Genomic DNA, 16,728 nt, shown 5'->3' on the forward strand with positions numbered 1-16,728 from the left:
AAGCACAGCTTGGCCAATGGACCTGCAAACTCTTTGTACAAGGGAGAGATGCATTCCCACTCCCTGCTGGCTGGCTCGCCCGAGGAAGCTGGGGAAGGGGCATGCGATTGGGCGCTGTGCTCTGACCCTTGCTGTTTCCCCTTTTTCATCAATTCATTGAACACACATTTATGAGCACTCACTGTGCACCACGCATTGTGCTAAACACAGAACAAGGTAGTGAGCAACACCAAGTCCCTGGCTTCATGGAATTGACATTCTAGAGAGAGAAACAGACAACAGACAGATAAAAACAGAGGTAGTGATTTTAAAAAGTCAGGTGGTAATAAGTGGTATGAAGAAAGCTGAAACAGCATGAGCGTGTGCCATGCAGATGGGGATCAGGGTTGGGGGAGGATTCCAGAGGGAACAGTGAAGGAACAACTTGTGGGCACATGCTTGCTTTGTTGGAGGGATGTCATGGAGGCATTGCATCGGGACTGAAGTAAGTGACAGAGAGGGGGACAGGAGAGGAATGAGAGAGTAGTGGCAGGCCCAGTCATGGAGGAATCTGCAGCCATGGCTTTTCCTCTGTGTGAGATAGGAACCCTGGAAAGATTTTGAGCAGAGGAGGAGTGTGACTTGACTTAAAGATTAGCAGGATCCCTCTGGCTGCCTAGTGGGGGATGGACTGTGCAAGGGACAAGGATGGAAGCAGAGAGGCAGACAAAACAGGCATATAAATCCCTCCCAGGGAAAAACCTACTGGGATAGTCCAGGCAAGAGGTAATGGTGGCCTGACCTGGCCCGGCATGTTCTGAGCCAGGGAGGCCTCATGTGGCTGCTCAGTGCCCTCCCATGACGACACGTGGGAGGGACAGGGGGCTTCCCCCAGCCCCTCCCCCGTGACCCCAGCCCATGGTCTCCCACAGCTAGAGAGGGCCATCAAGATGATCTTGAGGTCGAAGCTGGTGCAGGTCCAGCAGCAAATGGCCCAGAATCAGACGGCCCCCATGCTAGAGCTGGGCACCAGCCTCCTGAACCAGACCACTGCCCAGACCCGCAAGCTGACCGACATGGAGGCTCAGGTAACAGAGGGTGACTGAGTGGGCACTGAGGGCCTGTGGCTGGCCAGGCTGGCTCATAGCCCCAGTCATCTTATCTTGATCTCTGACCCTGGGTAGGGTCAAGGCCTCCTCTGGGCCTGTAGCCCCCTGGGTCCCTCCTCCCTGATGACCTTCTCATAAAACAATCTCCCTCCAAGCTATGAGCCCTGGGGGATGGATGCTGGGTTTGGCTTTTCTGCCTCTGTAACTTCAGTGCCCAGGTCTGTGCTGGGCACTGGGATGAGCGGTATAGTAGCACAGCCCCCCTGGCCTCAGAGGGCTTACAATGCACCAGGGGAAGATGGATAAGAAACAATTCCCTGGGCTCCTGGGGCCAAGGACTTGGAGAGAGGAGGTATCTGAGCAGTAAAGAGCAGGGAAAGAACTAGTGAATAAACGAAGGGTAGGGAAGTCAGTGGATGAAAAAGTGAGTAACAAATAGACACAAGTTTGTGCCCATTTGTTTGTTTGATCCCCTGTGTGCCAGGCACTGCTTGAGAAGACTGGTTCTAGTATATAGCAGGAAACGGAGCAGGCACACATTCCTACTCCTGTGGAGCTTCCCCTGAAAATGAAAAGATGGGTGGCATACATGGTTATGCGCTGCTTAACAGTGTTCCAGTCAACACCTTGCCACATAGACAACAGCGGTCCCATAAGAGTATCATATGCTGTTTTCATTGTACCTTGTCTGTGTTTAGATACACATACAGAAATACTTCCCACTGTGTTATAACTGCCTACAGTATTGCAGTCGCATGCTGCATTGGTTTGTAGCTTAGGAGCAATAGGCTGCCTCATATAGCCTAGGTGTGCAGGTGGCTATACCATCTAGATTTTTGTAAGTACACGCTATGATGTTTGCAGAATGACTAAATTGCCTAATGATGACCTTCTTACATTTTTCAGTCATTAAGCAAGACATGGCTGTATATGTTAGCCAGTGACAGCACTAAGGAGAAAATAGCATGGAAGAGAGAGCAAGAAGGGGGTGCACTGGGAGTAGTGGGAGGGATGAGAGCTGCAAGTTTGTACAGCAAGGCCAGGAAGGGCCACAGAGAAGGTAGGGCTGCGGCAAGGCTTACTGCAGAGAGTGCTCTAGACAGGGGACGTAGCACATGCAAAGGCCCAGAGGGAGGATGGACATGCTGGCGGGTTCAAGAACATCAGGAGAACCATATGCTGGAGTGACCAGGAGGAAAGTGGCAGGCAAGGGGCTGGAGAAGTCATAGGGATAGATCACACCACAGGGCCTTGCAGGCCATGGTGAGGACTGGGGCATTTCTGCCGCATGAGACGGGAGCCACAGGAAGCTTTTGAACAGAGCAAACATGTTTTAAGAGGCAGTCCCAGGCTGCTAAGTAGAGACTAGACTGCAGGGAGCAAGGGAGGAGTCCAGGGTCAGAGTGAGGGCCACAGAGCAGGAGAGAAGTGGTCAGGTACCACCTGGAAGGCAGGGCAGACAGGCCCTACAGATGGTTTGGATGTGGGGGACAAGGATGATGGCTCCTGGGGCCTAAGCAGCAGGGAGAATGGAGCTGCCATTGCGGTGATGGAGAAAGGCAAATTTAGGAAGCAGATCATAAGCTAAGTCAGGGCCTGTGAAGGAGTAACCACAGGAACTATGACTGGGAGAGTGGAAATGGGTAAGTTTCTGGAGTGGCAGGGCCTGTGGGCAGGTGGGTGGTTGGGCAGGGCTCATGTAGTACTTACGTAGCACCCTTCCTGCTTCTGCTTGCTGGGGCAGCTCCTGAACCGGACATCAAGAATGGATGTCCAGATGCCGGAGACCTTCCTTTCCACCAACAAGCTGGAGAACCAGCTGCTGCTACAGAGGCAGAAGCTCCAGCAGCTTCAGGGCCAGAACAGGTGGGTGTGGCACCTGGCACCAGACTAGGACAGGGGCTGGGGCTGGAGTGCAGACAAGATAGTTTTAGGTAGACTAAATAGATAGACTATTTAGGACCTAGGGCGGGCACCAGAACCGGTGCTGGGATTGAGGCTGGAGCCAGGACCGGAAGCTGGACGTGGGCTGGTGTCTGGGATAGGGCCTGCTGCCAGAGCTAGGAGCTTGGATTAGGACTGGGGCAAGGAGGTATTCTGGGAGTTAGGGCTGAAACTAGAGCTGGGAATAGCCCCTGCTGGGGAAGGACTGAAACCAGGGTTGCAGCCCAGACTGAGGCTGGAAATGAGATTGGGTATGGGGCTGGGCTAGGGGCCAAGCAGGCACATTGCCTGGCCCTTGCACTGGGTGAGACAGGGGACAGGCATTTTCCTGGGGCCCAGGACACCCTAATTCTCTTTCCCTTTCCTTCCTTCCTTTCCTCCTTCTTTTATTTATCTCATAAATTTTAACAGCTTTATTGAGATCTAATTCACCCACCATACTATTCACCCTGTAAATTTTATTGGTTTTACTTCTTTGCAAATAAATAAATCTGGTGCTATCTACCGGCTTCCTTTCCCAGAAGAAACCACAGCTACCAGGTTCTTGTCTGCACTATCAGAGAGTCTTTGCGTTTATAAGCAAATAGGCATCAGGGGAACACTCTTTAAATTACCGGAAAAAAAAAAAAAAAAAAAAAAAAAAAAAACGGTCATAAGGTTTAGATAAAGCAGAAAAATCTGGCAGCTAAGGCTGATTTCATCTCCGTTTCAAGCTGAGTGAAGAAAAAAACTGCCAAAGTCAGGGTTCTGGAGAAGGCAAAATCTATCCACTGAACGAGCTACAGGCCTGTGAATCAGGCCAGATGTTGTTGTTCACATGCTGGTTCAGGATAAGGCCATAAGATCCCCCAGCTCTCTGATCTGGGTGCAATTAATGACAATCTGCCCGTCCTCTTATTCTCCCACCCCAAGGTCTCAGTGGCAAGGACTGGGATACTTTCAATGACTCTAAATTAGCACCAGGTGTCTAGAAATCAGTGAGGATGGAGGATGTCATCAGTAAACTCTTGGCCCGTGAAGGCAGAGCAGGAATTCTAGAATTTCAGTGTGCCCCAATTCTCTCTTTTCCTGCAGCATAATTGGGTGTCCAGAGGAAATTTCTTCTGCCCTAGCTGGACTCATTTTCTTAGTCTGCAGAATGAGTCGGCACAAGTGGATATACAGGAAAACGTCTCCCTCCCAGCCCTGTTCCTCAGCTGCCCACCCAAGCCAGAGGTAGCCACCGTTCCTAGTTTCTTGTGTACCCTTCCATTCATTCAACCAACAATTATTTTTTGAACTCTTTTCATGTGTTAGGCACTATTATAGACACTGTGGATATAGAAGTAAACAAAGAGACAAAAGCCCCTTTCCTCATGAAGCTGACATTCTATAAGCTGACATTCCAGGTTTATTATGAACATGCAAACACATACATACAGAAGATTGTTAACTTACAATGGTTGGGCTTACAATGTTGTGACTTAACAATGGCACGAAGTGATACACATGCAGTAGAAACCGTACTTTGAGTACCCATACAACCATTGTGTTTTTCTTTCATTACAATATTCGATACCTTACATAAACTGTTCAACATTTTGTTATAAAATAGGCTTTGTGCTAGATGATTGTGCCCAACCACAGGCTAATGTAAGTGTTCTAAGGTGGCCTAGGCTAAGCTAGGATGTTCAGCATAGGTTAGGTGTATCAAATGTGTTTTTGACTTAGGACACTTTCAACTTATGATGGCTTTATTAGGACGTAGCCCCATCATACATTTTGGAGCATCTGTATACTCCTGTTTTTATCCTTTTTAAGCCCAAATGTAGCCTACTACTTGTTTATACCTTGTTTTTATAACTTATTATTCAGTTACCTTAGAAAGATTCTATAATTGCATGACATGCTTGCTCGTTCTTTTCTCCACCTTTACAATGCTCCACCATATGTTGTCCCTGCTTTTATTTCTCCAGTCCCCAGTTAATGGATATTGAGGTTGTTTCCAGCCTTTTACTAATCCAACCAGTGATATGATGAGTAACGTTACCATATCTCATTTCACACACATGTGAGCAAATCTGGAGGATAAAATGCCCAAAAAGAAAGAGCTGAGTTAAAAACTTTCTTTTGAAAAACTCCTCTTTGCTTCTAAATCCATTACAAAAAAAACTCTCTTGATTATTATAATATATCAGACAACAGGAACCTGTACAAAATAAAAGTGAAAGCTGGGCCCTCCATCCTGCCCCCATCTTCCTCCTCTCCATCTCCATCCACTCAAACCTGCTCTGCAGAAGTCACAGCCCTTGAGGGAATTTCTTTCATATTATCCCCAAACACAGGCACCACTGTGGTCTTTCCAGCCTTCTCCTATATGTTCACCCCATTTCTCTATATTTACATTAATACTTTCTTTCTTTCTTCTCTTGCCACACATGGGGTTAGGCTTGATATGTCCCAAGTCCTGGGCATCTTTTCAATTCTGTGCAAATGCCTCCTTCTTCATGACTGCGGAACATTTCCAGGGACACCAAAACGCAACGGATTCAGCCAGTCCTGGCTGTTGGGCATGTAGGCTATATTGCTTTTTGTTTATTTTTCTATTAGAAGCAAGTCTACAGGGCCATTCTTGCCCATGCTCCCTAGAGGATATCTCCTGAGAGTAGACTGCTGGGTCAAAAAGCAAGCACATCTGGGATTTGATAATAGCTACCCAGTTGCTGGTGTCCCTCACACACCACCTCTTTCTTCCACTAAACCTCAATCTATATTACTCCAGGGCTGGGTACCTATTTTCTCCCCTCCTCAACCTGTGCCTACAGTGGGCACAGGACGTTCCACCACGCTTGAGTCTCATTTTCAGGCTGCAGGGACTCCAGGGCCCAGGGGAGGTGCGCCGGGGTGCATGCTTCGCGAGGATGCCAGGCTCATCTCTGTGCGGCCCCCTACCCCGCAGCGAGCTGGAGAAGCGGTTGCAGGCCCTGGAGACCAGGCAGCAGGAGGAGCTGGCCAGCATCCTCAGCAAGAAGGCGAAGCTGCTGAACACGCTGAGCCGCCAGAGCGCCGCCCTCACCAACATCGAGCGCGGCCTGCGCCGTGTCAGGCACAACTCCAGCCTGCTACAGGACCAGCAGCACAGTCTGAACCAGCTGCTGGTGTCGTTGCGGGACCTGGTGCAAGAAAGGGCTAACGCCTCTGCCCCGGGTGAGTGAGCTGGGTGTGCCCCAGTGCGGCTAAAGACGGGTGGGACATGGGAGGGAGACCCTGCTCACACTCCAGGGTCTCTGGGCACCTGGGAGCCATTGCGGGCCCCACCCTCCCCGACCATCTGAGAAACAGAAATAACAATAAGCAGTAATAACAATGGCAGCAACAACAATCCCAATCCAGGCCCTGTCCCTTAATTCTGTGTGTCACCTTGGGCATGCCCCTGCCGCTCCCTTGGCCTGAGTTTACCCGTGGGTTTTGGAGGTGAGGATAAGGGCAACAGCAGTCCAGACTGACAAGTTTGGTCTCCAGGATTCACTCTCCAGCCCCACTTTCTTGGGCTTGTCCTACTCCTCCCTGGGCCTCAGTTTCCCTAGCTATAGAATGGGGAGAAACTGGGAGGTTGGACTCAATGCACCCCAAGGACCTCTCTCATCTTAATGCCCCTGTCCCTAAGCCCAAGAGGGCCAAACAGAAGTGAAGAGGCATCCCTGGCCCTGGCTTCTGGGGCAGGGAAACAATGCTGGGCCAGGCTCCCAGGCCCTCACTGACTCCTTCTAACACAGCCTACTTGGGTTGTCCAAGGCATTCTTGGTCCCAGCGGCAATCACTCAGTCAACAATTTACTAAGCACTTACTGTGTTCCAGGCCCAGTGCTGGGTGCTGGGGATACAGCAGTGAATGCACAGTCACAGCCCCTGTCCCTTGCAAAAATGTTCAATCCCTGGTCTATGAGTCCCAGAGGGAAGGAGAAAGAAATACAGTTTTTGAGTGCCTAATATGTGCCAGATGCTCAGCTATCAGTGTTCCTGAAGTTTCTAGATCATGAAAACAGACAGGTCCAAAGGCTGTGCGAAGGAGAAGGGCTCTTAGCCTGAGGCTAGCAGGGGCATGGGAGGCTTTTGGACAGAGTGGGACTACTTTCAAGAAGCTCTGATTGGAACCATGTGTGGAGATGGCTTGATGAGAGAGAAAGATCAAAGGGGCTGCTGCTGCTCCTAGATCCATAGGGGAAGGCTGGAAAGCCTTTAAGACCCAATAGTGATGGCACTCCAGGCGCCACCAGTGCTGACAAGGATTTGGGGGCAGAGGATCCCACCTGGCTCCATCTAAGTCTGACAGACACTGCTGAGTAAGGATTTGAGGCCTAAGGAAGCTACAGGCAGGAAAAGTAGACACCTTCTAAACCACGACACGTAGATTAACCTGAACCCATTACTGGCTTATGCATAGACCTAGCCATGAGCTACCTGAATTCATCCCATGTATGGGTTTCTTGTAGCTCAGCCCAAGGCACAAGGCCTGGGCCCAACACTTCCCACTAACCCACGGCTAACCCAGTCTCCAGCTGAGGCTGAATGTCTACTCAATCGTCTGAGTAGGAGGTTGTGTCGGGCACCCCATCTTGGGCACCTTTTGCCCAAACACCCTGTCCCCTGTGCTCCACTATCACCAGGGAAGGACACCAGGCAGCTGCTTTCACCCTCTTCTGGATGGAGAAACTGAAGGACAGACTCAGTTGCCAGGTGTAGAAGAGAGGGTTGGATGGAGATGGGGCACAGGAACCAGGCATTCTTGAAGTCTAGCAGGAAGGGAGCACTAGCTCTCTGCCTAGCTTTGTCCTAGTCAGGTGGAGGCTGGCGAAAGGAGAAAAGAGTCAAGTGTTCTGATGTTTTCAGGCAGTGGGGAGTTTGGTTCAGAAGGTTACAAGGACAAGGACACAGGTAGAAAAGACCTAACCTTTGCACGATATAAAAGCAGCAATTGTTAATGCAGGCTGTTTGCCCAACCTTACATATGCTCAGTGGTGGAAATCCAAGGGGAGATGTGTAGGAGGAAGGGCATTGGTTTTGCAGTCAGATGGGCCAGAGTTCAAGCCCTGGCTCCTTCACTTATTATTGGCACTGGAACTTCATACAAGTCATTTATTTAACTTCTCAGAGCCTCAATTTTTCTTACCTGTAAAATGGGAATAATAATCTCATAGAGTTCTTGCACAGAGAATCAGATGAGTTCAGGCATACAAAAGGGTTCAGCACAGTGCCTATGGCCAAAAGCGAGGGAAACTGGTGCAAATTACCAGCCCAGATATTCAGAGGAGGACCAGGTCAAACCATTACATGTCAATATCAGTCCATCCTATTCTTATGCCTCCCAAAAATATTTTTCCTGGTCCCAAACTACCCCTGGCATTACATGGCACCTTGGAAACACTACAATACATGGTGAATATTTCACTTTTAGTGTTGATATTATTGTTGTTATTGTTATTGACATTGTTGTAGACTAAGGAAAGTAACAGTGAGCAGAGCCTTGGAAAGGGTGGCTGGAAATCTCAGGCCAACCCTGGCTCTGTCCTTGCCTTACTGGGTGAGGTTCAGCCCATCCCTTCTCACCATGAGGCCAACAGCCTCCTCATGCTTGGCTGGACTGCATTCCCCATGGGGAGCTAGGGGGGTGCCAACAGGTGGGGCAGTGGAGACCCCTGCCCAGGAAATGCTTGTAGGTGAACTGGGATGGATTTGGGGGTCTTCGTCACCTCATTTGTGACATGAGAGCAATAGCCTTCTCCGGACAAGTGCCCCAGATCCAGGATCTGGGATCCCTGAAGTTCAGATGTAAAGCCAAACCAGGAAGTCCCACCCTGTGGTAGCCTCCTGGTTCCTCATTGGTTTTGACAACCTATCCATCTGGAATTTTAGCCCCATCCTGTGTACCTGCCTACCCAGAGAGACTGGATTCTGGTAGAATCACAGTTCAAACCTCTAACTGGATTCCACTAATTGAGACAGGAGATTTTAAATCTCTGCACTTTATTTGTCAAGTCACTTTTTCCAGGCCAGGCCTAGAAACCCCTGGTAAGTTTTGGTCATTAATACTATCCTGATCTCATGTAGTCCAGAGGGAAGAAACAGGGGCCCTTTAAGGCCAGCAGTCAGCTTCCAGGGAGGACAGAATAAGGGAGCCTATGCCCAGGGCAGCAGGGAGATCCAGCCAAAAGGGTGGGCTATGGAGGGGAACTCACAGCTTCCCACCCAAGGGAGCTCCAAAGAAAGAAGGTTCTGCCTTACCTGGCTGTGTGCCCTTGGGCCAGTTGCCTCACTCTTGGGCTTCAGTTTCCTGGTCTGTGAAATGGGAAGTGCCTCACTGGAGTTCAGGCCCCAGTAACTCTTTCCCAGAAAACTCTAGCAGCCTCCTCTCTGGCCTCTCAGCTTTGAGTCTCATCCCCTCCAGCCCCCACTCCACACTCTGGACAGAGTGCTCTTTCTCAGCCCAGATAATCTGGGCTCCTCAGCCTGGCATTCAAGGCTGACCTGGCCCTGCTGAAATCTCAGCTTCCTCTCTCCTTTTCCTTTCCCACCTTCTCTGTGCCAGCCTTGTTCTACCCTCTCAGTTTCATCAAACAACAAGCAGCCTCCCTGGTCTCAACCCCTCTCTCATGGTGTGAGTCATTTCCTTTCCTTGGCCTCAGCCTCAGTTCCCCTCCTCATGCCCTGTCCTCTGCACACACTAGGGCCCTTCCTACCTTGGGGCCTTTGCATATGCTGTTTCCTCTGCCTGGAACACCTTCCCCTTCTCCATTGGGCAACTCCTGTTCATTGTACAGGTCCCAACTTACTGTCACCTCCTCCACGAAATCTTCCCAGGTCTGACTCATCTCCCTGTCCCTAGCACCTCCCAACCCAGAACCTGGCACAAAGCAGGCAGGCATGCCCACTTGGACCCTTCTCTCTTTCCTTGCCCATCTCCAACTGACTTTTGTGTTGTCCCTTTGCAGCCTTCATAATGGCAGGTGAGCAGGTGTTCCAGGACTGTGCAGAGATCCAGCGCTCTGGGGCCAGTGCCAGTGGTGTCTACACCATCCAGGTGTCCAATGCAACGAAGCCCAGGAAGGTTAGGAGGCTCCCTGGGAACTGTGGCTGTTAGAGGGTACTGAGCCAAGGGCTTCCCAGACAGACACCCCCCCCCCCCAACTCCATCGGGACTTTGTCCAGTATCTGAAATACCAGAGGTGTAGGGGTGGCTTTGACTTCTGAAACCCCCAGCAGTCAGGGGTCAGATTGTGGAGATAAGCAGAAGTTCCCAAAGTTGGCAGTGCATCCTTCACCAGCATCACTTTAGAGATGCTTTCATTGGAACAGCAGGAAATAGTTCTGTGTTGGTTAAGATGATGATAGCTGATATTACAAACAATCCCCAAAATTCCATAGCCTTAGCCCAAAGATGTTTCTTTCTAGTTTACATATTGAAGGCAGGACTTGGGGTTCTGCCCCATGTGGAAATTAGAAACCAGGGCTAATGGAGGTGCCACCATTTTCAATGAGTGGCCCCCAAGGTTGTCCTAAAATTTAAGGTCAAGTCATCAGATAAGGAGGGTGACAGAGAAGAGCACTGATGTCAGGAGGGAGGGTCTGAGAGCCAGGCCTAGAAGGGAAACAACTAGCAGATTCCAACTTCACAATTTCCTTTTTTTTTTTTTTTTTTTTGTTTTTTGTTTTTTGAGATAGGGTCTTGCTCTGGTGCTCAGGCTGGAGTGTAATGGCACGATCACAGCTCACTGCAGCCTTGACCTCCTGGGCTCGAATGATCCTCCTGCCTCAGCCTTCCAAGTAACTGGGACTACAGACACATGCCACCATGCCCTGGCTAAAATTTTTAAATATTTTGTAGGGACAAAGTCTCCCTATGTTCCTAGGCTGGTCTCAAACTCCTGGGCTCAAGTGATCCTCCCTCCTTGCGCCTAAATTGCTAGGATTACAGCTGTGAGCCACCATCGCTCTATTTCCTTTCACCCCCTCTTAATATACCAAAGAGAATGCCTCTGTTTGTCTCCAGGTTGTCTTTTACACTTCTCACACACCTGCTAAACTCTCCTTTCAACAAAAAGAGGTCAAGCTTCCATTTACCTAGTATGTGCCAGGCACTGTTCTAAACACTTTACATGACCCATCTCATTTAATTTTCACAACTCCAGTTTGCAGATGAGAGACTGAGGCACAAAGAGGTTAAGGTATAAACCTCCATTTTACAAATGAGAAGAGGAAGGCTCTGAGAGGTCATTTCTTACCCACCACTTTAGAAAAATGATGGCAATGGATGGGCAATTTGAGCCTGGATCTTTCTGATGCCCAGGACCCCCAGGCTCACCTGTTGCTCTGTGGGGGTCTGTCAGCCTAGCCACATTTGGGCCAGCACAGACCTGGCCTCTGGCTGCCTCCAAGGGCTCCCAGCTGTGCCTTGCCCACCCCCTCCAGGTGTTCTGTGACCTGCAGAGCAGTGGAGGCAGGTGGACCCTCATCCAGCGCCGTGAGAATGGCACCGTTACTTTCCAGCGGAACTGGAAGGATTATAAACAGGTAACCCTGCTGCCTTGGGGAGGGGCCATTCAGCCCTGAAACTTGGGGCAGGGGTTGGGCTGTTGGAAGGGGACTGCTTTGCCCTCATTCCTCCCCCAGAAAAAATCAACTCATCTAAACTTGACAGTGCACATCTGCTTTATGGTACCCCATCACCTGAATTTGAATGTTCTTTTTGAAAACTTTCACATATGTTCTAAGAAAAAAAGTTTAGCTTTATTTTTAATTTTTTTAAAAAATAATACATATACATTGCTAATTTTTTAAAGAATACAAAGGAGGGGACAGAATAAAAATCCCCCCCATCACCCCTGACTGCATCACTTTAATGAAGTTTCTTGTCTTTTCATACACCTATGGTCATATCTGCAGTAGAGATTCATCAACGAGGAACTGCAGGGCCAAAGATCACATGTATTTTATCAGAAGAGAAACCCGATTGTTTTCCAATTTTTTAATTAGGTTTGAATAAAGGATTTTTTGTCAAGCTGACTTAAAATACTTAAAAACTCTGAAAGTTTTCAAAGCCAAAGAAATAGAAAAAGATTCCCACAAGGTGATACAGCAGTTCTGTTATTTGTGTCTGCTTGCTGTTCATTTAGGGAATACTTAAAAATAAATACCAAATTAAGTTATGAGTGTTTTGAACTAATTGGGTTTTAAACAATAATTAAAATGGCAAGGAGGAATAGGGTGTCCAGGTGCAGAAGTACACAAAACAGCACTGAATATTAACCATCAGGCTAATCCACACTGCATCGTGACTAAATTGGGGAGCGGGCGTTGGATGTGCCCCTGTCCTTGGTGCTGAATTCTTGTTCTGTCCAGGGGCATTGGGACATGACATTCCCCACACTCTCAGTTTTATATTTCTGTGTGGCTGAAATCTTGCAGTGGCTACGCTGTCACTGAACAAAGTTTGGTCTACTATTTATGTAGCTGATTGAAATACTTATTTAATTTTTGTTGAGATTTAACATACATGTGGCTAAGTACACAAATAAAGTGTAAGTCTCAGTGAAACTTTACATATGTATTCAACCACGTGACCACCACTCAGAGTTAGATGTACAACACTCCCAGCACCCCAGAGGCCCACTTTGTGCCCCCTCCCAGTCAATACTCCACCAAAGGTAGTCACCAAAGATTAGTTTTCCTGTTCTTGAACTTCAGAGGAATGTGATTTCAGTAACTTTTAACAGACTTTTACACTTACAAAAGTCTAGTCTTTTCCCTGTAGCAGGTGGAGGGCTCCCACTCCCAGGCCTGCCTACGCTGTACTTATGAACTCAATCATTAAGCACAGTGGTTTTGTATAAGCAGCCCTGGAGCCTGGCCCAGCCCAGCTCCTCAGCCAGGGACATGGCCTCCTCCTCAGCATGAGTCTCACCCCACGCTCCCCTCCCTATAGGGCTTCGGAGACCCAGCCGGGGAGCACTGGCTGGGCAATGAGGTGGTGCACCAGCTCACCAGAAGGGCAGCCTACTCTCTGCGTGTGGAGCTGCAAGACTGGGAAGGCCACGAGGCCTATGCCCAGTATGAACATTTCCACCTGGGCAGCGAGAACCAGCTATACAGGTGGGCTCAGGGCCCAGACTGGTGTGGGGGCTGGGGTCTTCAGGCTAGTGGGGGGGCTGGGGTCCCCAGGCTAGTGTCTACAGAGTCTGCTCCAAGGGTCAGTCTCTGGGCGTCTCCTGTCCCTGCCATCTGTCCCCCATTTGGGTGCACGTCATGGGACCTGGAGGCGGCTGGTTAGCACTCAGCATGTCCTAGCCACTGGGTGGAGTGGAAAGAATGTCACCGGCGCTGCCATCTGAGGAGCAAGAAGGGGTCTTCCAAGGTCAGTCACCCCAAGTCAGCCTTTTTACAGAGACCCAGAAGCAAAAGGAGGTGACTTGCCCAGTCTGTCCTATGCCCGGGGTTGGGTGGAAGGGTCCCTGGGCCAGAAGTTGAAATTCCTGCGCTCATTGTGGCCTTGCTCCAGCTTGCTTTGGGAATTTGGACAAGGCAGTCTGGCTTCTCTGAGCTTCTGCTTCTTCAATAGCAGGATGAGCTTAAACATGACAATATTGTAAGATGATCAAGGTTTCTCACCCCGTCCTCAGCCTGGTTCTTGGTATATTTGGGAAAAGGAATTAGCATTTATTGAGCACCTACTATGTTCCAGGCACCATTATTCCATTTAATCTTCCCCACAACACTTTGAGGTAGGCATTATTGTACCTACTTTAGTAATATGGAAACTGAGACACCAAGTTTAAGTATCCTGCCCAAAGTTACAAGTTAAATGAGCTGGGATTTGAACTCAGATCTCCCCGCTGCAAAACTCATGATGTCTCCACAACATGACATTGCCTCTCAGAGAAATTTAAGGATCTTTTAGATAAGCCTGGGTCCTGGCTATCTCTGAACCAGGAAAAAATTGGAATTATACACTCACACTCACAGGGCTGCAAAAAACCTCACGTGTCATCTGGTTCTTCATAGATTCCCTCCATAGTTGCAATCATCATCCAGCTGTGCTGGAATACCTCCACTGATGGGAAGGTCGCTTCCTCCCAAGGAATCTCTGAATGACTCTCTGTCCTCCTGAACCTTATGCCTGATTCCACTTCTGGGAACTTCTCAGTGATATGTCCCCACTCTTTCCTCCAGCTGAGTCGCATTTAAGCCACTGGCCACCAAAGCAAAGGCTTTTTTGAGGCAGGGTCTCACTCTGTTGCCCAGGCTGGAGTGCAGTGGCATGATCACAGCTCACTGCAGCCTTGACCTCCCAGACCTCCCAGGCTCCAGTGACCTTCTCACCTCAGCCTCCCAAGTAGCTGGGATTACAGGCATGCACCACCATGCCCAGCTAATTTTTATATTTTTTATAGAAACAGGGTTTCCCTATGTTGCCCAGGCTGATCTCGAACTCCTTGGGTCAAGCAATCAGCCTGCCTCAGCCTCCCAAAGTGCAGGGATTACAGGCATGAGCCACCCTACCCAGCCTCAGCAGGACCTTCTTAATTGCTCCCAAATTGGCTCCCTACTTCGGCTGCCAGTGCAGCCTCCCCCAACCCTGCTGTACAAACGCCCCTCATTCTCTCCAACCAGGCCCAGCCATCTGCCAAGGGCCAAATAATAACAAGCACTGAATGTGTTGAGCAGTCAGCCCGTGGCACTGCTCTTCACACTTTACACACTGACATCACCAAAACACAATAACAAATGACGGCAGCACTGTTAATTTCACTATTGTTACCACTGGAACAGATGAAGAAATTGAGGCTCAGTGGGGTGAGCCAATCGTCCAAGGCCATGCAGCTATCAAGTGGCAGAGCTGGAATTTGAATCCAGGCTTTCTGCCCCCAGATCTCATGGTCTTCATCACCAGGCAGGCTTGGGCATGCCCACCAAGGCCACAGAGCCTGGCAAAGAAATAGAAACCCTTACCCAGCTGGCCGCAGATGTCAAAGCTGCAGAGCTGGGGTGCCCTGGAGCCCAGATCCATGGGGGCTGGTGTGGTCAGGGAAAGCTTCTTGGAAGAGGTGGGTGATTGTGAGGAGGTGTGATGGGGCTGGGGTTGCCAGATCATCATCAGCTGGGGAGCAAAGTGCACGTAGACTACCAAGTCAGACCACACTAGGCTGGCATGTGGCTCTGACCCTCATTCATTGAGACTTGAGCAGGTTTCTTTGGCTCTTGGGATTTCTGTTTTCACATGTGTAAAATGGGAATAGGGTGTTGTGAGGATTAAATGAGAATGAGTTAAGCTAGGCAAAGCATTTTGAACAATGCCTGACACATAGCAGATGCAAAAAAAACAAAAAAAAAAAGAAAGAAAGAAAAAGAAATGTTGCCGGGCACAGTGGGGCTCACATCTGTAATCCCAGTGCTTTGGGAGGCTGAGGCAGGCAGATTACTTGAGCTCAGGTGTTCAAGACCAGCCTGGGCAACAAAGTAAGACCCTATCTTAACAAAAAATACAAATATTAGCTGGGCCTGGTGGCACATGCCCATAGTCCCATTTACTCAGGAGGCTGAGGTGGGAGGATTGCTTGAGCCCAAGAAGTCAAGGTGGTAAAGAGCCGTGATCGTGCCACTGCACTCCAGCCTGGGCAACAGAGCAAGATGCTGTCTCTAAAGAAAAAAAAAATAATATATATATATATATATATATATGTGAGCCATTATTATCATTATTGTGACCATTATCACTTCCCTCCAAGACTCAGGTTCAGTGGGATGGGGGAGGCCTGGCATACAGTAAGTGCTGTGTCCCTGGGAGGCAACAGGCAGGGAAGGCAATCCAGGAAGGGAAACAGCCCAAGCCCTCCACCCAGGCTGGGGCTCTCCCTCCAAGAACACCTGGAGGGGAAGCCCAGCCTGAGACAAAGCCACTGGGGGAGTTCTTCCTTGACACAGCCCCAACCTGACTCTGGGCCCTTCTGCCACCACCACCTCTGGGTGGCCTCCAGGCTTTCTGTGGTCGGGTACAGCGGCTCAGCAGGGCGCCAGAGCAGCCTGGTCCTGCAGAACACCAGCTTTAGCACCCTTGACTCAGACAACGACCACTGTCTCTGCAAGTGTGCCCAGGTGATGTCTGGAGGTAGGTGCAGGGTAGGGTGAAGCTCCACCCACCCACGGGCTTACCCAGATTGATACTCCCATTCCCTCCCCAGGTTCTTGTGCGCCCGGGTGCTGTCAGGAGGGTGGGTGCAGGTCCAGGCCTTGCCCATCCATAGGCTCACCTGGCTGTGCCCCTTCGGTGCCTTCCCCCACTGGGTCCTTGAGGTCCCCTCCAGGTCTCACCTCCTCCTAAAGCTGGCACCACCAGTTTTCCTCAGAGACAAGGCTAAAGGAACACTGAGTGTGAGGCCCTGCGGGGAGGCACCTATCAGTCCCAACCTCAGGCAAGCTGAACCAGAATCAGGAGACCAGAGGGAGGCAGAGGGGCAGCTCCCCACCAGCTCTGACTCAGGCAGTGTTCCTTGGTAGGCACAGAGGTCAGAGAATGGGAAGTGGAGTGAATGGGAGACAGAGACAAAGTAGGAAGAACAGAGACAGGGGGAGAGACCTTCTGAGACACAGAGGACAGATGGAGAAAGAGAGAGACACCAAGGCTGTCAGAGTCATTGAGCAGCAGATGGAGAGCTACCCCGGGGCAG

At 49.8% G+C, this 16,728-nt stretch overlaps 1 protein-coding gene across 2 annotated transcripts in view; it reads left to right on the forward strand.

Moving 5' to 3' along the window:
• ANGPT4 (angiopoietin 4) overlaps nucleotides 1-16,728 on the forward strand; it is a 44,199-nt gene that overhangs the window by 23,648 nt on the left and 3,823 nt on the right. The window contains exons 2-8 of one of the 2 annotated variants that reach the window (XM_023220611.3): nucleotides 912-1,067; nucleotides 2,833-2,954; nucleotides 5,971-6,218; nucleotides 10,000-10,115; nucleotides 11,477-11,578; nucleotides 12,990-13,156; nucleotides 16,039-16,169. In XM_023220611.3, coding sequence (XP_023076379.1) covers nucleotides 912-1,067; nucleotides 2,833-2,954; nucleotides 5,971-6,218; nucleotides 10,000-10,115; nucleotides 11,477-11,578; nucleotides 12,990-13,156; nucleotides 16,039-16,169 — 1,042 coding nt within the window. The remainder of the gene's footprint in view (nucleotides 1-911; nucleotides 1,068-2,832; nucleotides 2,955-5,970; nucleotides 6,219-9,999; nucleotides 10,116-11,476; nucleotides 11,579-12,989; nucleotides 13,157-16,038; nucleotides 16,170-16,728) is intronic. The other variant, XM_023220612.3, reaches the window with a different exon arrangement.

Source organism: Piliocolobus tephrosceles, chromosome 20 (assembly GCF_002776525.5).
Source record: "Piliocolobus tephrosceles isolate RC106 chromosome 20, ASM277652v3, whole genome shotgun sequence".
NCBI lineage: Eukaryota > Metazoa > Chordata > Mammalia > Primates > Cercopithecidae > Piliocolobus > Piliocolobus tephrosceles.